This window comes from Aquarana catesbeiana, linkage group LG06 (assembly GCF_042186555.1).
Source record: "Aquarana catesbeiana isolate 2022-GZ linkage group LG06, ASM4218655v1, whole genome shotgun sequence".
Lineage (NCBI taxonomy): Eukaryota > Metazoa > Chordata > Amphibia > Anura > Ranidae > Aquarana > Aquarana catesbeiana.
The window spans coordinates 59,397,473-59,420,579 of record NC_133329.1 but is presented as its reverse complement, the minus strand read 5'-3'; the positions used below and the strand labels follow the sequence as shown (position 1 = coordinate 59,420,579).

The 23,107-nt window shown below is 43.7% G+C and overlaps 1 protein-coding gene across 2 annotated transcripts in view; it reads right to left on the bottom strand.

Moving 5' to 3' along the window:
- The window catches only part of LOC141148498 (large neutral amino acids transporter small subunit 4-like), a 30,124-nt gene extending 9,723 nt beyond the window's left edge, over positions 1–20,401 (bottom strand). Inside the window, exons 1-10 of one of the 2 annotated variants that reach the window (XM_073636018.1) lie at positions 20,162–20,401; positions 13,056–13,151; positions 11,390–11,579; positions 11,232–11,287; positions 10,435–10,511; positions 8,541–8,633; positions 8,100–8,233; positions 4,228–4,385; positions 3,847–3,999; positions 443–569 (exon numbers count right to left, since the gene is read on the bottom strand). In XM_073636018.1, coding sequence (XP_073492119.1) covers positions 443–569; positions 3,847–3,999; positions 4,228–4,385; positions 8,100–8,233; positions 8,541–8,633; positions 10,435–10,511; positions 11,232–11,287; positions 11,390–11,579; positions 13,056–13,151; positions 20,162–20,300 — 1,223 coding nt within the window. In that variant the 5' untranslated portion in view covers positions 20,301–20,401. The remainder of the gene's footprint in view (positions 1–442; positions 570–3,846; positions 4,000–4,227; positions 4,386–8,099; positions 8,234–8,540; positions 8,634–10,434; positions 10,512–11,231; positions 11,288–11,389; positions 11,580–13,055; positions 13,152–20,161) is intronic. The other variant, XM_073636019.1, reaches the window with a different exon arrangement.
- Positions 20,402–23,107: the final 2,706 nt, after the last annotated feature.

The following is a 23,107-nucleotide window of genomic DNA, read 5'->3' as shown; positions in this document are numbered from 1 at the left end:
ACTGATTCTGCCAAGTGATGTTGGCCCAGGCGCTATACTGCTACCTCAAATGGGAGCTCAATTGGCCACAGCTTAGGAAGCCCCTAGCAAACTCTTGAGGAACCCTAGAATTTCAGGGAACCCTTGTTGAGAATGGCTACCATTGATGTTTTAGAGACACTGCTATGACTCCTTCAGCTGTTTATGGAAATTTCAGCCTGAGCTGTTGAGCACTATAAACATCACAACTTACACAGGGATAACTTATTCCTCCTTCTTATCAGGTGACAATATTCTGAGCACTGCATTCGGAGAAGTGGCCATGTACTCCCGATATGCAGAAGCACCAATGGCTCCTGAATGGGCAAACTGACAGGTTCACTTTGAAGCCCACGTTTGTTCAGAAAAAAAAAACATTCCAGAAAACGTATAGACTTTGTGAACACAGCCCTGTGCTACCAACCTGTTCTCACCCTCTGGGTGCTTCCCGGGTCTCTTCCGCAGGTGGTGGTTATGGAGCAGGATGCAGATTAGAGGGGCTGCGAACAAGCCAAGCATTTGCAGAGCCCCGAACAAGGAGGAATAGATATCTGCAGAGACAAGGTGCTGTTAAAGGAACACCCCAGCCAAACATGAACAATTTTAATTCAAGGCGAATTTCACGGGCAATTTATCGGGGCAATAGCTGGTGTTCTGCTGCTGGTACTTCAATCATCACGGCACCATGGTTGGTATGGTGTCAGAATGAATGAAGCGCATTATTTCTTATATTACATTGTAATATAAATGAAATAGTTCAACTTACCATAATGCAGAATCAGTTGGAGCCCTGAGTGTGTCACTTTCCACGTCGCCTGCCACCAGATGAGGAATGCCACTTGCCATGCTTGCCTGCCACCAGTTGAGGAATACCATTTGCCACGTCACCTGCCTGTGCCACCAGATGAGGATTGCCACTTGCCACGCTGCCTGCCACCAAATGAGGAGTGCCACTTGCCACGCTTGCCTTCCACCAAATGAGGAATGCCACTTGCCACGTCACCTGCCTGTGCCACCAGATGAGGAATGCCACTTGCCACGCTGACTGCCACCAAATGAGGAATGCCACTTGCCATGTCACCTGCCTGTGCCACCAGATGAGGAATGCCAGTGCCACCAGATGAGGATTTTCACTGCATTGGTGACACTGGTTCAGTGAGGGCAGGGTGAGGCAGACTGAGGGCAGGAGAGCAGAGATGCGGGGCGGGCGGTGAGAGATGATGTCATCTCTCTGCTCCCCGCCGCACCGCCGACATTCCTCACGCTGTGAGGGCGGAAGAGCGGTGATGCTAGGCGGGCGGAGAGAGATGACATCTCTGCTCGCCAGCCCGCTTCTGTCATTCGCCTGCCCGCTTTCCTCAAAATGTCATGCCGCCTGCTGCGGCCCGGCTGCAAAGACGCTACGGCCTGGTAGTGGGCCGCGGCCCAGGGGTTGACGACCCCTGCTCTACAGTACTTAATTGCCTCCACTAGATGTCCTCAGTCTTCTCTGATAATTAAAGCGGAACTTCAGTAATTTTTTTCATCTTTCCATCTATAAAAGTGTTTGTTAACCCCCAAAAAATAAAAAAAATACAGATCCTGCTCCCTTAAAGCAGATTACACAGCATAGTGCTTGTGCTGTGTAATCTGTCCCCCAAAACTGTAAAAAAAACCCTCCCTGAACCTGCCACTTCCTGTATGCCCTCTCTATACTGACCACGATAACCAGGGCTACTCAGCCCTGATCACTGTGGTCAGAGTACCTCCCTCCGTCATACGCTGCCCTGCTCTCTGCTCTCCTCTCTCCCCCTCACCCCCTCTTTCCTGCCTGTCAGCTCCCTCTCTGTGTCTGCCTCCGCACTGCCCCCTGCCACTATTATATATAAAAAAAACAAAAAAAAACTACAATGGTCACTGCCAGCCCCTCTATTAGAGGCTGGCATACCACACTATGGAAATCCTTTCTAAAAACAAGCGTTCTGAATGGCTATTTAGAGCTGTCTTTAGGTCGGTCACGTGACTCGCGGCCGCTTTACAGCTCCGATGGTTGGCTTCCACGGGAGGAGCCAAGCGGCCACATGATCTCCCCGGCTGACATCAGAGGGAGATCATGGCCCCTCCCGCAGAAGCCATCCATCGGAGCTGTAAAGCGGCGCGCGAGTCACGTGACCGACCTGAAGACAGCTCTAAATAGCTATTTAGGACGCTCGTTTTTTTTTTTTAAATGACTTACATAGTGTGCCAGGTAGTATGTCAGGCTCTAATAGAGGGTCTGGCATAGACTTAAACAAATGGTTTCCCAAACACTTTAAATCTTCTGCCCTTATTTTAACTTTGGATAGTAAAACATTTTTTTCTGCCAGTAAATACCTTATACAGGCCACTTCTTGTTTCTTGTCTGGAAAAAAACCTAGGCTCATGACATCATGCACAGCGCTCTCTCTCTCTCTCATTCTCCTGAGAGTTTGCCAGGAAGGAAGGGGGGGTGAGTCATAAGAGGTTCAATAAGAGCTACAGAGCTGGAGTTGTGCCTCTGTGTCTTTTATAAATCCAGGAAGTGAACAGGCAGCTGCTTCAGCTGCCCACATTTAAAATTCTTGCAGCCAGACTCAGTGGAGGGAGATTTCTGCAGCATATTTGGCAAGTACAGAATCACAGTATATATAAAATAATATGCACTACTGCAGTTCCTCTAATTTTAATCTGGTGTGATGACCCGCAGTACTTCTCTTCTACCACTAGATGTCCTCGGTCTTCTGCAATAAAGTGGAACCTTGGATTATGAGCATAATCCGTTCAAGGAGAATGCTTGTAATCCAAAGCACTCGCATATCAAAGTGAGTTTCCCCATAGAAGTCAATGGAAACGAAGATAATTTGTTCCGCATTGACTTCTATTGCATGCAATACCGCATGTGACCAGAGGTGGGGAGGGGGCGCCGGAGAGCCTCAGAAATACTCAGGGACAGCTCAGCTGAAGTCGGAAAGGCTCGGAAACACTTGGGAATGGAGTATTTCCAAGTGTTTCTGAGTATTTCCGAGTGAATCCGAGTATTTCCGACTGGCTCCAAACCTTCCAAGTGTCTGAGCACCCCCGCACCTCTGGCCAAATGTGGTACTGCACATCCCATTAGCTTGAATTCTGCTAGTTTCGCAAGACAACACTCGCAAACCGAGTCAGAATTAGTTGCTCGTCTTTCAAAACGCTCGTTAACCGCGTTACTCGTTAACCAAGGTTTCACTATACTCATCTTTATTCTGTTGCTGTTGCTCGCAGTACTTCTTTTCTACCACAAGATGTCCTCAGTCTTCTGAAATACTTACCTTCAATCTGGTGCTGTCCTCCCCAGTACTTATTTTCCACCAGTAGATGTCTCCTGCGATACTCAGCTTTAATTTGTTGCTGTTGCCCTCAGTACTTCTTTTCCACCACTAGATGCCCTCATTCTTTTAGGTTGAATGATGACCAGCTTAATTTACCCAACTTCTCCTGAGCCCAGGCTATCACTGACACACCCCTTTGGGGGGGCACTAACTGGCACACTTTAGAAAGGATTGCCAACTGTGCCCCCAAAGGAGAATAGGAAAGACCCATGACATCATCGCAGACTTTTGGAAAGAGGTCTATGTGTGTTTTTTCGGATACACCATCTCACTGGAGTATGAGAAGGAGGTTGTACAGCACAGAAACATATGACCAGAGTCAGTGCGTTCCCTGAACTGGGAATCTCCTAGCTATAGACTGCGAATTGATTTCTCCTTCTGGATTTTACATCCTCTTGCTTGGAATTGGTGCTACCCAAGTTGTGATGCTAGGAGATTACCGGGGAAGGGGCTTTGTCCTCACCTGCTTGGCGATGGAGATCAGTCACCCTTCTCAGTTGTAAGTTCAGTGAGGAAATATAGAAATAAATCCAGGTAAGCAGGACAGAGTCAGAAAAGACGTGCAGAATGAAGGTTGGCGTCACGAGACTTTCCTGGAGGGATGGAGTCGCTGAGCCTGGTGGAAACAGAAACATTTTTAAAAAACTGTCCAAAAACCACCAACTTTCCTTTAATTTGTAGAACTCTTCCCACATTTTCCTTATTTGGTGTTTCATGGCACCAAGCCATCCCTAGGGGAGAGGAGGTTGAGACTTCCTCCTTCCTGCAGCAGACTGATGACATCATCTCAGCCTAGGCAAAGTCACCTGTCTGGCGTTCAGGGATGGACCTGCTGCTTACCTACCCTCTGGCCTCTTGAAGCTCAGGGTCCTCCTTCGGCTGAGGAGCCGGTCCCGGTCCCGCAGAGAGGCATGGAATTTGGACTTCAAAGATTTCTGGCACCACTCCTCCTGTTCTTCCTTCTTTCGTAGCATCTCGTAGCAGTTCAGGCGCAACCGCACCCTGCGAGGAGCAGAGAATAATGATCATTCTGGGTTTTAGGCTCAGAAGGACAAAGTTACCCCTTCTATTGTTCCTCATTATTTCTGACTATTGCTTTCTGTAACACTCTATGTACAGTGCTTTAAAAAAGTATTCACACCTCTTGAAATTTTCATTTTCATTTTGTCATGTTACAACCAAAAACATAAATGTATTTTATTGTGATTTTATGTGATAGACCAACACAAAGTGGCACATAATTGTGAAGTGGAAGGAAAATGATAAATGGTTTTAAAAATTTGTTACAAATAAATATGTGAAAAGTGTGGGGTACATTTGTATGGCGCCCCCCGAAGTCAATACTTTGTAGAACCGCCTTTCACTGCAATTACAGCTGCAAGTCTTTTTGGGGATGTCTCTACCAACTTTGCACATCTACAGAGGGACATTTTTGCCCATTCTTCTCTGCAAAATATCTCAAGTTCTGTCAGATTGAATGGAGAGCGTCTGTGAACAGCAATTTTCAAGTCTTTCCACAGATTCTCCATTGGATTTAGGTCTGGTCTTTGACTGGGCCATTCTAACACATGAATATGCTTTGATATAAACCATTCTATTGTAGCTCTGGCTGTAGGTTTAGGGTCGTTGTCCTGCTGGAAGGTGAACTTCCGCCCCAATCTCAAGTCTTTTGCAGACTCTAACAGGTTTTCTTCTAAGATTGCCCTGTATTGGCTCCATCCATCTTCCCATCAACTCTGACCAGCTTCCCTGTCCCTGCTGAAGAAAAGCATCCCCACAACATGATGCTGCCACCACCATGTTTCACGGTAGGGATGGTGTGTTCAGGGTGATGTGCAGTGTTAGTTTCCCCCCACACATAGCGTTTTGCTTTTAGGCCAAAAAGTTCAATTTTGGTTTCATCTGACCAGAGCACCTTCTTCTACATGTTTGCTGTGTCCCCCACATGGCTTCTCACAAACTGCAAACAGGACTTCTTATGACTTTCTTTCAACAATGGCTTTCTTCTTGTCACTCTTCCATAAAGACCAGATTTGTGGAGAACACGACTAATAGTTGTCCTGTGGACAGATTCTCCCACCTGAGCTGTGGATCTCTGCAGCTCCTCCAGAGTTACCATGGACCTCTTGGCTGATTCTCTGATTAATGCTCTCCTTGCCCGGCCTGTCAGTTTAGGTGGACGGCCATGTCTTTGTAGGTTTGCAGTTGTACCATACTCTTTCCATTTTCGGATGATGGATTGAACAGAGCTCTGTGAGATGTTCAAAGCTTGGGATATTTTTCTTATAGCCTAACCCTGCTTTAAACTTCTCCACAACTTTATCCCTGACCTGTCTGGTGTGTTCCCTGGCCTTCATGATGCTGTTTGTTCACTAAGATTCTCTAACAAACCTCTGAGGGCTTCACAGAACAGCTGTATTTATACTGAGATTAAATTACACACAGGTGGACTCTATTTACTAATTATGTGACTTCTGAAGGCAATTGGTTCCAGTAGATTTCAGTTAGGGGTATCAGAGTAAAGGGGGCTGAATACAAATGCAAGCCACACTTTTCACATATTTATTTGTTAAACATTTTGAAAACCATTAATCATTTTCCTTCCACTTCACAATTATGTGCCACTTTGTGTTGGTCTATCACATAAAATCCCAATAAAATACATTTACGTTTTTGGTTGTAACATGACAAAATGTGGAACATTTCAAGAGGTATGAATACCTTCTCAAGTCACTATACCTGGTTGTGTTGTTAGGAGCACCTAACACAAATGGTCGTAGGAATTCATTACTGACAACAATATCAAGCACAGCCAATGTGTTTCAGGCTAAATCCTGCTTCCTCAAGGCCAGAGCAATGGTTTGTGAAAGAATCAAGACAAGGTTTATTAAATAGTCTAGATTAAAGTGCATCCTGGGAAGGCTATGTCACCAGTAACTTCCAGGGAGATCTCGTCTATGAACTGCAAGATTTCACAGGATTTTGCAAAATATGGTAAGATCTCAGGGAGAAGGAAAAGATCCCCAGATCTTGCAGCACTGACGGGCCGGCAGCAGATTGCAAAAGAAGAAGCTGCCCGCTGATCACGTCTATGAGGCAAGATAGCAGTGTGGGTTAGAGGAAAAAGGTGCATTAGCACGGGGCACTATAGAGGCAAAGTAGGCAAGTAATTGTCAGTAAACGTGTGTATTTTGCAATGGTTATTATGGTGATGGTGGCAGTTTAGAAAAAGGGGGAAGGAAGGCACAGCCCCCAACTGTCCCTGATTTCGAGGGACTGTCCCTGATTTGGAGCAATGTCCCTCTGTCCCTCTTTCCTCCTCATTTGTCCCTCATTTTGGTCTGATCTATATAGTTTTTTTTTTCTTTCAAAATGTTTCCCAGCGCTAAACCTTTCATCCAATTTCTAAATTGCTGCATTTGTAAATTTCAAAAGCCAGTATAAAGGAATAGTAGTGGTAAAAAAAAGCACTTGTAGATTTAAAGTGGTGTTCCACCCTAAAAAAAAAATCCATGAATGTGCCTAAAAAAAAATAAAAATAACAAATTTGGAATTTTTTTTTTTTTTTACTTACCTCTAAATGCCTGCTGCTAGGGGGTCCCTCGTAGTCTGCCTCTTCCAGTGCCTGGGCTGGTGACATCACTTCCCCCTCGGCACAGGAAGGGCTCGGCTCTGCTCCCTCCCTCCTGTCAATCATCTGGGACCCATTACAGGTCCCAGGTGACTGAGCGGCCAATCACGGCGCGCGGCGCCGCTCTCGCGCATGCGCAGTGGGTGCCAGGCTGTGAAGCCACAGCCCGGTGCCCGCAGTTGCAATGCCGGCGCCGCTGAACGGAGGGGGAGAGGAGCGGGGCTTCGATCCCCCGCATCGCTGGACCCTGAGACAGGTAAGTGTCCAATTAAAAGTCAGCAGCTGCAGTATTTGTAGCTGCTGACTTTTATTATTTTTTTTTTTTCATGGGCCCTCCTCTTTAATTAACCTTTTTTTTTTTGGTTAATTCTCCTTTAAGGGGGCGTGGCAGGGGGCGTGTCCTATGCCTACATACATTTACTAGTAGGTGTCCCTCATTCCCATCTCAAAATGGGAGGTATGGGAAGGTCCGGTTGATACTGGAATGAAGCAGAGGACAATGTGGATCTCATCCGGGGTCCCCTGCTCCCATGGAGTACACCCTCTCCGTTGTATTTACATTAGAACCCCATTGAGTGAGCCAGTTGGCATATCCACTTGACTATATGTACTTGTCTTTGGAAACATTTCATATGTATGTATTGCTATTTATTATGAACCTTTATATGTATGACTTTGGATTTGGGGAGGAAGAAACAGCACAGGAGCCAATCAAGTGTGTTAAAAGAGCATGCTGATAGTAGGAGAGAGCAGAGAATTAACTTATCGCTGTGCCGCTTCTCCATTCACTGTTCAGTCACAGGCTGGGAGAGGGAAAGATCTGTAAATGTTACTTAATAGCAGGAGAGAAGAAATAGGTCTCCTCCCCTGCTAGACAGGCCTGTGCTGTGTGACAGAGCTGTACAAATCCCAGGACTGGATAGATATACAAATCCTTTGGCAGTTCTGTGCTGTACACGTAAAATGTAAACACTAAAATGCAGCGATAATTTGAGGATGTAGTAGAACCTCCGCCCTTACCCCTCCTTCCCTTACCCCTGACTCTAGCTCACCCTATCACCACTCACCGCTGTCCAGACACCCACCTGTACATATTCCCTTCATCCGAAATGTTCTCATCCAGTTTCCAGCAGAAGAAGCTGTTCAGGAACACGATGAAACAAATGGCCCCGTACCCCAAGACTATAGGGACAAAGGGAACCCCAAAATTGTAGAGGACCTGCAGAAACAGAGGTTGGAACGTCTGGTTAACATGACAGCCGGGCAGCTGGAATTTTCAAAAAGAGAAAGCTTCCTCAATATACTCTAAGCACCAGTTCTCTTTAAAGAAAGGGAAGGGGCGGGCACAAACTCAGCACCGCCTCTGAGGAACATAAAGCAGGTTGGGGGGTTTATATTTTAAAGGTGTAAATAGCTGTATCTGTTGAATCTTTAGAAATGTTTTGTTTCAGCCCCCGTCCAAAGAGACTACCATTGTCTGGGAGTGGACAACAGTGACCAATGGGCACGCTTTCTGCTTTCCTTACCTTGATGATGGTCAACACCGTGGCCGATGCTACAAAACTCGCTATAACCAGAGAGGGGTAAACCGCACCGACATCAGGCAGGAAATGTGGAAGCTGAAGGGTAAAAGGACAAAGTTAGACCCTTCGGAGGAATGGTTAGGTAGCGCTGGGGTTGTCCTACTTGTATTATTATCCAATAGCGTTGCAGCAGTGTTTATGCAGGATTCAGGGCTGGCGGCTTCTACCCACCAAAGGATTCCCACTGTTCCCTTGGTTTGTAATGTAAAAATATGGATCTGGGGTTGAAGAACCACAACACGGGTTAATAGTCCAACCATAAATTCATTCCAATGTATGGAAAATCAGGTGGAAGACCAAAGAAGAAAGCCAACATGTTTCAGGGGCCAAAACGCGCCCCTTTCACCAGGGCCTGAGCATAGGAAACAATGTATAGGGTCTGAACTAAGACAACAAAAATATGTGACCTGAGCATAGGAAACAATGTACAGTATATGGCCTGAGCATAGGAAACATTGTATATGGTCTGAGCATAGGAAACCATGTATATGGTCTGAATTAAGGATACAATGTACAGTATATGGCTCGAATGCTGTGCTTCATCACTTGGTGTACATCAGGGTCTCCATACTGTTCAGCATTTAAATATTTAAGGGGTGAAAATAAATAATTCCCCCCTACATCGGGGTCCTCAATAGAGTCCTCCCTTTCATTAGAGTCCACATTATAGTTCCCCTTACAACAGGGACCCCACTAGGGCCTTGTCCCTTATATTAGGGTCCCCATCAGAGTTCTTCCTTACATTAGGGTCCCTATCAAAGTGCACTTTTTACATCAGGATCCCCATCAGAGTCCTCCCTTATATCAGAGTCCCAATCAAAGTGCCCTCTTACATCAAAAGAAGTGTGGCCCCTTATATCAGGGTTCTCATCGGGGTCCTCCTTACACCAGGTTCCCCATCAGAGTCACCCCTTACATCATGGTCCCCATCAGAGTCACCCTTACACTTGGGTCCCCATCAGAATCCACCCTTACATTAGGGTCCTCATCAGAGTCCCCCCTACATAAGTGTCCCAAACAGAGTCCCTCCTTATCTCAGTGTCCTCATCAGAGTCGCCCTTACATCAGAATCCCCATCAGAAACCCCCTTACATCAGGATCCGTGTCAAAATCTACATATCAAGGTCCCCATTAGAGTGTCCCTTTACATCTGGGTCCCCATCAGAGTGCCCCTACATCAGGATCCCCATCAGAGTCCTCCCTTACATCAGAGTCCCAATTAAAGTGCTCTCTTACATCAGGGTCCCCATCAGAGTGGCCCCTTATATCAGGGTCCCCATCAGAAACCCCTCTTACATCAGAGTCCCCATTAGTGTGCCCCTTTACATCAAGGTCCTCATCGGGGTCCTCCTTACACCAGGTTCCCCATCAGATGCCCCCTTACATCAGGGTCCCCATCAGAGTCCACCCATATATCAGGATCCACATAAGTGTCCCAAACAGTGTCCCTCCTTATCTCAGTTTTCTCATCAGAGTCGCCCTTACATCAGAATCCCCATCAGAAACCCCCTTACATCAGGATCTGCGTCAAAATCTACATATCAAGGTCCCCATTAGAGTGTCCCTATCAGAGTCCCCCCCCCATACATCATACCCCCACCCATCCCCCATGCTCTCCCCCTCCCCCCTCCCCTGGATCTCAGGGATAAAATTTCACATTGTGTGTCTGGGTGTGAATGGAGCTGATGATACGGATGTGTTGTGTATACAGGCCGTGTTATTATATGACACAGAGGACGTCACGTTGTGTGTACACTCACTTCTCACCAAACACATTACATCTCACTGATAAGGAGACCATTCATAACACTACCGGCATCATTTATCCCTCTCTTACCATCAACGAGGAGAAGGAAACACAACTTCCCCCGACCCCCTGAGCCACCAACGCAAAGGGCAGAAACATGGACAGACCTGGAACACAAGAGAAGTGGTACTGTGCAGAGACCATACATACAGAATAAGAACAGATACTGAGAATTACACCAGAATACAGAACAAGAGAAATGGTACTGTGCAAAGTCCATACATACAGAATAAGAACAGATAATGAGAATTAATTTACACCCAGCATTCAAAACAAGAGAAGTGGTACTGTGCAAAGTCCATACATACAGAATGAGAACAGATACTGAGAATTACACCCGACATACAGAACAAGAGAAGTGGTACTGTGCAGAGTCCATACATACAGAATAAGAACAGATACCGAGAATTACACCAGCATACAGGACATAAGAAGGGGTACTGTGGAGAGTTCATACATACAGAATAAGAACAGATACTGAGAATTAATTTACACCCAGCATACAGGACAAGAGAAGTGGTACTGGGCAAAGTCCATACATACAGAATGAGAACAGATACTGAGAATTACACCCAAAATATAGGACAAGAGAAGTAATACTGTGCAGAGTCCATACATACAGAATAAGAACAGATAATGAGAATTACACCCAGCATACAGAACAAGAGAAGTAGTACTGTGCAGAGTCCATACATACAGAATAAGAACAGATAATGAGAATTACACCCAGCATACAGGAAAAGAGAAGTGGTACTGTGCAGAGTCCTTACATACACAATAGGAGAAGTGGGACTGTGCTCTGGCAGTATATGAATCTCAGTACTTACTGGGAGGGTTGGTGCAGCAATAGGCCAGCATCAGGCAAGACACAGCTACCAGGGCCCTGTGGGGTGGCATGAGAATGTAGACAAATGTAGACATGTAAATGACGTATGGTGGGTAGAATAGTATATAAGAAAATAATTGGGGTGTACATGTCACTCACCCTCCAATCTGCCGCAGTGACCTGATCTGGACATATCCCAAGAGCAGCTGCAGGGGGAGAAAGGATCCCCAGAGGAAAAAGGACCCCAGGGTGAAGGCAAGGTTCAGGTTCTGCTCCTGAGAGATGCAGAAGTCCTGCAGTGCTGGCTGACCAGGTCCAGGGTCAATCCGAACCGGTGACGAGGACACCTCTGCATGAAAACCAAAAATAATAAACTCACTCCACAGCAACCAATCAGAATACTTGTTTTTTAAGCTGAACTCCAGGGACAAAAAAAAAAAACAACATTCATTAAAATATATTCATCAATAGCCACAGAGGATATAAATCCTCTTTGTGTGCACCAAATGCCTTTGCAAACCCAGATATTTCCTTGTAAAGTAGCAGTGACATCACCATTGTGCAGTGCACAGCCTGTGCAGAGCTGTGGGGGGGGGGTCTAACAGGCTCCACCCACTACAGGCTGCCTGCAGAAAACTACAGGAGGGGGGCGGAGACAAGACCAGTCTCCCTGCACAAGGAGAGAGAGCAGCAGTGAGCGGTCTTTAATAAAGGAAGCCAAAGCATTGCACTTTGACTAGGTGACTAGATTTTGTCATTACTCTGTTATTAAAGTAAAAGTAAAAAAAAAGTTTTAATCTTGGATAGGGTCTCAGATATACAACAGGAAGTGAGATGAAATCTCTCCAGCATGCAGGAAAAATGCCTTATTTGACAGTTGTCACCAGAACGGTTGTCCCCATTGGAAGATTTCCCCTCTATTCCTGTATCGGTGACACTTGGTAAACTTTCGATTGGATTCACACTCTTCAGACAATGAAGCCCAGAGAACCTATAAGCCGACGTCTACTCAAAAAAAAAATAGTTTGCGCCATTATAACCCTCTCTCCTTTTTTTATTTGGGGGGCGGGGTCTTTTGTTCATTTACTTTTTTTATTCTTCGCACTCCGGTCCCGCCCCCTTCCTCCTGGGTGAGAATGATGTGGACTCTCCTCCTGGTGCCTCCCGGGATATAAAAGCTACATACGCCAGGAGGCATTGGCAGAAAGCAGAACCTGGCGGCGCGTCATTGGGGCGGGCTGGGGGGGGGCCCTGGCAGGACATGGAAGAGTTCTGTCCAAATGTGGTAAAATCAATGCTTCCCGGAAATATTCTTTGCAGATTCATGGGGAAAATGCAGCACTATGGCCACTAGGTGGGGCTGAGGAGCATACTTATTTCTGTTGATTCTCAGCCCCATCTGGTGGCCATAATGCAGAAATTTCCCATTCACAGATCCAATCTGCAGCGACTATAGCTTAAGAACATTCACCCCCACCATTCGCACTGAACTAATTTTTTTTTTTTTAAATCTTTTTTTATTGTATTTTCTGGACAAACAAACAAAGAAAAATAATGCACTGAACTAATTTACATGCAGTTTCGATGGAAGTGAATTATTTATTTATTTATTTTTTTACCCCCTTTTTGTGTCCCGAAAAATGTTGGTTTCAGTAAACTTTCTTGGATTCCACTTTGGCGCGCTCACTTTAACAACCTATTATCAGTATAAACCTGAAACACCTTTGCTACCTAAAACGTATTGTACAAAGAGAGCTTGTATGGGGTGATCATTTCTAGGTATATATATATATATATATATAATGTAATTCAATACATCACCAACCAGATAGCTGTGATACAGTAATATTTGTACCATCGGTGTAATTGCTTTCATACACCGGTGTTAAGTAGTTGTCCCTCTCCGCAGGAAGCCCGGAATCTGAAAGATGGAGGACATCAAAAGAAGTGTCATTCGTTTTAATAGATTTTAAGGTAAGTTACCTCTTAAGGACCGAGCCTCTTTAAAACATTTTAAAAACATTTTTTAGAAAATTACTTAGAACTCCCAAACATTATACATTTTTTTCCCGAACACCCTAGAGAATAAAATGGCGGTCGTTGCAATACTTTCTGTCACACTGTATTTGCGCGGCGGTCTTACAATCGCACTTTTTTTGGAAAAAATACACTTTTTTTTAATTAAAAAAATAAGTCAACAGTAAAGTTAGCCCAATTTTTTTTTTTATATTGTGAAAGAATGTTACACAGAGTAAATTGATACCCAACATGTCACGCTTCAAAATTGCGCCCGCTCGTGGAATGGCGACAAACTTTTACCCTTAAAAAAATCTCCATAGGCGACGTTTAAAAAATTCTACAGGTTGCATGATTTTAGTTACAGAGGAGGTCTAGGGCTAGAATTATTGCTCTCGCTCTAACGATCGCGGCAATACCTCACATGTGTGGTTTGAACACCGTTTTTATATGCGGGCGCTGCTCACGTATGCGTTTAGCTTCTGCACGCGAGCTTGGCGGGACGGGGCGCGTTTAAAAAAAAAAATTCTCTTATTTTACCTTTTATTTTTTGTTTTTACATTGTTTAAAAAAATAAAATGGTGTCACTTTTATTCCTATTACAAGTAAATATCCCTTGTAATAGAAAAAAAAGCATGACAGGTCCTCTTAAATATGAGATCTGGGGTCAAAAAGACCTGAGATCTCATATTTACATTAAAATGCAATAAAAAATAAAAATTAAAAAAATGTGTCATTTAAAAAAATACTAAAACAAAAAAATGGCCCTTTAAGAGCTATGGGCGGAAGTGACGTTTTGACATCGCTTCCACCCTGCAATGGTATGGAGACGGGTGGGGGCCATCTTCCCCTCACTCGTCTCCATGTCAGGCTAGGGAAAACATCGGATCGCCTCTGCCTCTGCCGACGGCTCCGGTAAGAGGCGGAGGGCCCCGGAGCGCAGCGGGAGGGGGGGCAGGACCCTCTCCCGCCGCCGATAAAAGTGATCTTGCGGCGAATCCGCCGCAGAGACCACTTTTATCGGAAAGCGGACCACGCGCTGAAGAAGAGGATACCGGGGTTATGGTAGCTAGCTACTGCCATAACAACGATATTCTTCTTCAAAGTACAGACGTATAACGACGGTGGGCGGTCCATAAGTGGTTAAATAACTTTAAAAAAAAAAAAATCAGCACCAGGGACGTCACTTACATTTATTGCAAAGTGTCCCTTGTGCTGATTCCAGCTGTAATAGTGAAAATCTGAAGTCTTCTGCAACCCCCAACCCATCCCTCCTTGAGGTAGTCTTCTGTGATGCTGCAGGGGTGACCTGATACAGGCCCTCAATAAGAGTGCAGATTCTGCCTGCCCTTCATGCCCCTTCCCGCATTCATAGGCAAGCTGTACTATAGCTTCCATCAATAAAAGAGCTCTATGAATGGAGGAGGAGGACCTTTTATTCATCTGCCCCCTCCTGCATTCATAGATGGCTTGCATCTGATTTAATAGGGATATTTGACCCACCGGCGCATTTTTGGAGTATGGGAGAAAACCACACAAATCACAAAGCGAACATACAAACTCCATGCAGATGGAGTCCTGTTTTAGGGTTTGAACCTAGGACCCCAGTGCTTCCAGATAGAAGTGCTAACCACTAAGCCACTCTGTTGCCTGTTAGAAACGCATAATTCAATGCAAAAATTCCAGTACCTATTGGGTCAGACACCTTCTTTTGGGGGTGGTGCGGTGGTGTGCCCTATTGCTTAATCATTGGCCTGAGGTACTTATGCAGACCAGGGGGGTGGCATTTTTTTCTTCTTTTGGGGGACAGAGTTCATTATTTGCTGTATAGAATACAATTTACAACAACATTTGACAGCAATTATCCTGGAATTGCTGACTATCCGGGTCCTGAAGAAGTGGATATTGTCTGCGAAACGCGTTGCCATGTAAGTTCTAGAATTATATATGTTGCAACCAAATATGCTAGTCAGTGACTGTATACCGCATTCTATATGTACTGGATTTTTTTTCTATTGAATATGGACAGCTGTCCAGATGATTTTTCACTTCCTCCTCCCCTGGCCGTGGCCCATCACCTCATTTCCTGTTTGCAATGCCTTCTGGGAAGGGGCGGCAACTTCCTCTGACACTGCCGTTGCTATGGAAACCTGACCTGAAACCTATTACACTGCTTGTGCTGCACTGAGCATGTGCGAGATCTGCAAGGATGAGATCCAGGAAGAAATACAGTCTGGCTTCAGATGCCCACACTTAAGATGGCCACGGCCTGCTGTAAGTTTATAAAATAACAAACTACTGCTATAAACTAAGAAAACAGACCTTAGTTTACAGACTAACTTTACTAGAATACATTAAGCTTGTGTATTATAGGGGTATTTTTATTTAAAAAGTATAATTTCGGCCGGAACACCACTTTAAGTTTCAAAACCCAGCAGTGGTACAGTCCAGATGATTTTTTTTTACATTCGACAAAGCCCTTAGAATCATTTCATCCAGATCCCAAAATCCGAATAGAATCCCAGGTGTAATAAATAGATTCCATTACAATATTACTATATTTTCCTCACTCAGTTAGAAATTTGTTCATTTGAGAAAGATTTTCCATCCTGCTCCTTCAAATTTTTTAAAACAAATGTCAATTTGGCTCCACTAACCATCAGAAAATGAAACGAATCTGTAAAAATACTCAATTGGTGCCGGTGCAACTCTACCACTAACCCTTAGAAAATAAAACGAACATTCCAAAAAAAAAAAAAAAAAAATTCTAACAAAATTCTCTGGGTCTCTGGCCAGCTTTCCACTAAATCTTGATATTCGTACGATTCGTTTAGTTATAAAATTCTCGTTATTCGGAGATACGGATGTATCTGAATTTCCAAATCCGTAATAGTAGCGCATTCAAAATAATTCATAATAAAATGAAAAAAATATAAGGAAATAACCACTTCGAATTAGAAAAATTAAAAAATGGATTTAAATTTGAATCAAATTAGAAAAAAATTCAACAATGAATTTGAATATAAAAAATGAATTTGAATTTGAAATGAAAACATATTGCAAATAAATACTATAAGGTATAAAAGTGAAATAAGATGATAAGAGTTGAAAAAGAATTGAATAGAATTTTTTTTTTAGTAGAAATAGAATAGAATAGAACAAATATAGCTGTTTTCCAAAATTCGAATCGGTTTGAAAACAAATATACTAACGGAATCTGAATTCAAAACAAATTCCAAATATACAAAATTTATTTCGCGAAATGAATCGTTCTACCATAAGGAATTAGGGATGCACCGATACCGGATGTTTATTGGCCGTGTAGGAGTACCGATACTTTCGGTCAAGTACTCACTTTGCAGTGTGATTTAAACTCATACAAAATGAATGGGCTCAAATCGTCCTGCAAAGAATCGCATGCGATTTGAACAGGAATGCGGTGCAATTCCTGTCTGAATCGCATGCCGTTTCCCCCACCGCTCCTGTGTGAACTCAGGCTTGTCATAGTGACTTCTGTCCCAGTTCACACAGGAGCGGTGCGGGGAAACTGCATGCGATTTCGGACGGGTATCACACATTGCATTCCTGTTCAAATCGAATGCGATTCTTTGCAGTGCGATTTGAGGCCATTCATTTTGTAAGGACGCAAATCGCACCGCAAAGTATCAGTTTTCGCCATCGGGAGTAATTTCACGAGTACAAGTATCCGTGAAAATACTCGGTATCTATACCGTTACCAGTATTGGAGCCGGTGCAACTCTACCACTAACCATTAGAAAATGAAACGAATATTCTAAAAAAGGAACATTTTCTAATAATATTCTCTGGGTCTCTGGCTGGCTTTTCACTGAACTAAACATGTGCGACGCGTTTCATTACGAATCAAAATTCGGACAAAATTTTCAATATTCGGAGATTCAGATGTACAATTTCCTAATCACAATAGTAACAAATCCGAAATAAATCACAGTTGTGCTCATAAGTTTACATACCCTGGCAGAATTTATGATTTGTTGGCCATTTTTCAGAGAATATGAATGATAACACAAAAACTTTTCTTTCACTCATGGTTAGACATTTATTATCAATCAACTGTGTTTACTCATAATAGCAACAGAAACTACCCAAAAGACCCTGATCAAAAGTTTACATACCCTGGAATGTTCCCTCTTAATTGCCAATTTAACCCGTGTGTGCCATCTTCTGTGTCTGTACCAAGGCCAAACATTCCAGGGTATGTAAACTTTTGATCAGGTTCATTTGGATAGTTTCTGTTGCTATTATGATTTAACCGCTTGCCGACCATCTGCCGTCATTTTACTGCGTCAGGTTGGCACGATCGCGCGAGCCTTCGTAGCTATACGTCGGCTCGTGGGATCGGGATAGCAGACGCTCGCGTGCCGCCGGATGCTCGTGGCCGACAGTCGGCCACGAGCGATCGCAGGCACATGAGAGGCAGAACACGGACGTGTGTGTGTGTAAACACACAAATTCTTGTTCTGCTCTGTGAGAAGTGACAGATCGTGTGTTCCTATTAGCTAGGAACCATGATCCGTCACTTCCTCTACTCAGTCCCCTCCCCCTTCAGTTAGAATCACCTCCCAGGGAACACAATTAACCCCTTCACTGCCAGTGACATTTTTACAGTAATCAGTGCATTTTTATAGCACTGATCGCTGTATAAATTACAATGGTCCCAAAAATGTGTCAAAAGTATCCGATGTATCCGCCATAATGTCACAGTCACAATAAAAATCGCAGATCGCCGCCATTACTAGTAAAAAATAAATAAATAAATAAAAATGCTATCAATCTATCCCCTATTTCATAGACGCTATAACTTTTGCGCAAACCAATCAATATACGCTTATTTTTTTTTACTAAAAATATGAAGAATACATATCAGCCTAAACTGAGAAAAAAATGTGTTTTTTTTTTTTTTTTTTCAAAATGGGGAAATTTATTATAGCAAAAAATTATGTAGTGTTTTTTTCAAAATTGTCGCTCTTTTTTTGTTTATAGCACAAAAATAAAAAAACGCAGAGGCAATCAATTACCACCAAAAGAAAGCTCTATTTATGAGAAAAAAAAGGACGTTGCACGACCGCACAATTGTCAGTTAAAGCGACGCAGTGCCGAATCGCAAAAAATGGCCCGGTCATTCAGCAGCCAAATCTTCCGGGGCTGAAGTGGTTAAAAAAGAGTAAAACACAGTTGATTGATAATAAAATGGCTTCAACCAAACACTAACCATGAGTTGAGTGAAAGAAAAGTTTTTGTTTTCGAATTCATATTCTCTGAAAAATGGCCAAGAAATCATAAACTCTGCCAGGGTATGTAAACTTATGAGCACAACTGTGTAAGGAAACAAAATAATGTAACGAAATAATGTAACGAAATAATGAATTCAAAAAATTAGAAAATGAATTCAGATTCGAAATGAAAACATATTGCACTAAATACAGTAAGGTGTAAAAATAAAATAGGATGATGATAAGAACGGAAAAGAATATAATAGAAAAAAATTGAATAGATTAGAACAGAATAGAATACAATAGAACAATCATCGCCATCTTCCGAAATTCGAATCAATACAAAAATAACTAAATTTACTAACAGAATACGAATATACGATACAAATTCTAACATAACGAATATGACCAAACTAAATGATTAACTTAATGAACGGATCCAAAAACTAAACACATTTTTTCCGCCGTGCACATCTCTACACTGACACCATGCCTGCTTAGTTCTCCTTGTGGACTACAGAACAACTTCCCCCTATGTTATGGAGAGGATAGGAGGCGGTGTGCTGTACTCCTGTCCTAGAACGACAATGCCTACAAGTCTCCGTAGGCGCAGTCCGGGGGAAGGTTGTCACACTAGGACAGGAAGTGTCCATTAGGCCCCCATTCACACCTGAGCGTAGCGTTTTCAGCCAGAAAGTCGCGCAATTTTACCACAATTTTTGCCGCAATCTTGTACAGGTCAAAAGGTCACCAATGTAAAAAGCAGAAAAAACACCCAAATCCGCCTAAAAAAAAAAAAAGTCCAGAACTTGTTTGAGCTTCAGGCGTTTTGGAGCTTCTGGCTTCAGGCGTTGTGGAGCTTCTGGCTTCAGGCGTTTTGGAGCTTCTGGCTTCAGGCGTTTTGGAGCTTCTGGCTTCAGGCGTTTTGGAGCTTCTGGCTTCCGATGTTTTGGAGCTTCTGGCTTCAGACGTTTTGGAGCTTCTGGCTTCAGGAGTTTTGGAGCTTCTGGCTTCCGATGTTTTGGAGCTTCTGGCTTCAGACGTTTTGGAGCTTCTGGCTTCAGACGTTTTGGAGCTTCTGGCTTCAGGCGTTTTGGAGCTTTTGGCTTCAGGTGTTTTGGAGCTTCTGGCTTCAGACGTTTTGGAGCTTCTGGCTTCCGATGTTTTGGAGCTTCTGGCTTCCGGTGTTTTGGAGCTTCTGGCTTCAGGCGTTTTGGAGCTTCTGGCTTCAGGCGTTTTGGAGCTTCTGGCTTCAGGCGTTTTGGAGCTTCTGGCTTCAGGCGTTTTGGAGCTTCTGGCTTCAGACGTTTTGGAGCTTCTAGCTTCAGGCGTTTTGGAGCTTCTGGCTTCAGGCATTTTGGAGCTTCTGGCTTCAGACGTTTTGGAGCTTCTGGCTTCAGGCGTTCTGAAGCTTCTGGCTTCAAGCGTTTTGGAGCTTCTGACTTCAGGCGTTTTGGAGCTTCTGGCTTCAGGCGTTTTGGAGCTTCTGGCTTCAGGCGTTTTGGAGTGGAGATGTGAACCATCTCCATAGAGAATAATTGATTTTTTTTCCCCTCCAGCGTTTTGTAGCTTCAAGGCATCAAGCTACAAAACGCTCAGGTGTGAATGGGGCTCACAGGGTGAAAGTAGTGGAAAAAGGATGCATATAAAGACGGGTACAGACCTGAATAGCAGTTCCGAGCGAGCACCCCCAGCTCCACCAGGATGGGGCTCAGCGAGTTCCAACCAAGAAGACACCCAGAAAATAGCAATGTCTCCACCAAGGCTGAGCCAAGCACCCACAGTCTCCTGATACCCCCCATATCTCTGGACCTGGAGGGGGGGGCTTTGTAGTGCACCACGGGGCCCCTTCTACGCCAGGTACAACAGGCAAGGAGCTGTGTGTGAAATCAGTTAATGATGGGGCATTGTGCTCCAACCATGGTGAGACACAAATCCATGTTTACACATAACACGTCTTTACTCCTCACCCATAACGGGAGCAGCCAATCCTGGGCGAGGGAAGACGGCCAGACCCAGGGCCGCAGTGTGTACACTACAATCGTAGCATAAACAGACAGAGATTACCGAGCAATTACCTGTTCACACAGTGAATCGAGGAGAAAGGTAGCTGAGGAATTTCAATATTCAATGTTTATAAAGAGAATTTGTTGAACTGAGCCACAGTCTATAAAACTCAACCAAACAGGGGAACAGCAGCTATTCAAATGATATGTGTACCAATACATGATGTTTGGACCAGGCCTATTTTTTTACAAGTTAAAATCAGGTTTTTTTGCTAGAAAATTACCCTCAAACATTATATATATATATTTTTTTCAGACACCCTAGAGAATAAAATGGCGGTTGTGGCAATACTTTATGCCCCACCGTATTTGCGCAGCCGTCTTACAAGCACGATTTTGTTGGAAAAAATACACTTTTTTGAATTAAAAAATAAGAAAACAGTAAAATTAACCCAATTTTTTTTTTTTTTAATATTGTGAAAGATGATGTTACGCCGAGTAAATTGATACCCAACATGTCACGCTTCAAAATTGCTCCTTGCCCGTGGAATGTCAACAAACTTTTACCCTTAAAAATCTCCATAGGTGAAGTTTCCACACTAGGTTGACAATGCCATTCCATCATAGATATGATTTGCGGCATCAATTAACCACTTCAATACCGGGCACTTTCACCCCCTTCCTGCCCGGACCAATGTTCAGCATTCAGCGCTGTCGCACTTTGAATGACAATTGCGCGGTCGTGCGACGCTGTACCCAAATGAAATTTTATCATTTTTTTTCCCACAAATAGAGCTTTCTTTTAGTGGTATTTGATCACCTCTGCGGTTTATATTTCTTGCGCTATAAACAAAAGAAGAGGGACAAGTTTGAAAAAAAACACAATATTTTTTACTTTGTGCTATAATAAATATCCAAATTTTTTTTTTAAAACAAATTTTTTTCCTCAGTTTAGACCGATATGTATTCTTCTACATATTTTTGGTAAAAAAATATCGCAATAAGCGTATATTGATTGGTTTGCGCAAAAGTTATAGCGTCTACAAAATAGGGGATAGATTTATACCATTTTTATTATTATTTTTTTTTTTTACTAATAATGGCGGCGATCTGCGATTTTTTTCATGACTGCGATATTGTGGCGGACACATCGGACACTTTTGACACATTTTTTGGGAACATTCACATTTATACAGCGATCCGTGCTATTAAAAATGCATTGATTACTGTGTAAATGTGACTGTCAATGAAGGGGTTAACACTAGGGTGCGATCGAGGAGTTAATTATGTTCCTAGGGAGTGATTCTTACTGTAGGGGGAGGGGACTCACAAGGGGAGGAGACCGATCGGTGTTCCTCTGTACAAGGGACACACCATCGGTCTCCTCTCCTCTGACGGGACGTGGATCTGTGTGTTTACACACACAGAGCCACGGTCCTGCTCTGTTACCCGGCAATCGCGGGTGCGCGGCGGACATCGCGGCCGCCGCGTACGCGCATCGGGTCCCCTGTGACACGGCGGGCGCCCTCTGGGAAGTTGATCACGTCATATGACGTCCGCCCAGAACTACAGCTGAACCGTCCTGCCGTCATATGACAGTGGGCGGGCGACAAGTAGTTAAAGATAGGTAGAGTTTTTACAAAAAATATTCCCACAGACACCGAACGGCACCAGGATTTACACGATCGTGTCATCTCAGTCCAGGGATAGATGGTGACCCTGGATTACGCCTGAATAAAATATGGTGCTGCCTTGCACTGATAGGGGGGGATACCCTCTGGAATAGATACTAAAAACCTGGAAGTGCTACACTGACACATGAAAATAGAGCACCCTAAAATCAAAGAGGCCATAAGACGAAACGCGACGAACGAGCTTCTGCAGGTGAAATTTTGTTACGAGCGCGACGCGTCCCCGATCTCACTGTGACTGTGATCTGGAATTTGCTGTGGAAATAACCAGTGCTAAGAACGAGACCAGGTTTTTATACACGTTGTCAGTATTAGGACACAAACACTTCACGGTACTTTCCTGCCACTAATTATGGAAGGAACTTCAGCCTGTGTGGCTCATTTCTTTAGATAATAAATTTTATTAAATTTTCCATCATAAACTATAGAGAAAGTGCGCAGGAGTGAGAACCGGCCACTTCCCCTCCAACAACACAATGAAAATCAGAGCGATCAGCACTTTCACAATGTAACGCAAGACATGTGGAAGGGAGGCAAAAAAAAAAAAAATCAAGGAGCTTAATGTGATTAAAAAATGTAAGTAAAAAATAGAAAAAAAAAAAAGTAAAAAAAAAAAAAGAAAAAGTTACACCTAATTGCACACTTTCCCCACACGCAGAGAAACGTGATGCCATTTAGCAGATGTGCAGCAATGTGATTAACTGCCTATGTCGTAGCAGTGTAAATATATTGCCTTGAGACTTCTGCTACATACTGACATTAACCCCATGGGGGTTGATTTAGTAAAACTGGAGAGTGCTAACCCTGGTGCAGCTGTGCATAGAAACCAATCAGCTTCCGGTTTTTCTTACTTTTTCTTTTTTTTTTTGTCAAAGCTCAATTGAACAAACTGAAGCTGATTGGCCCCCATGC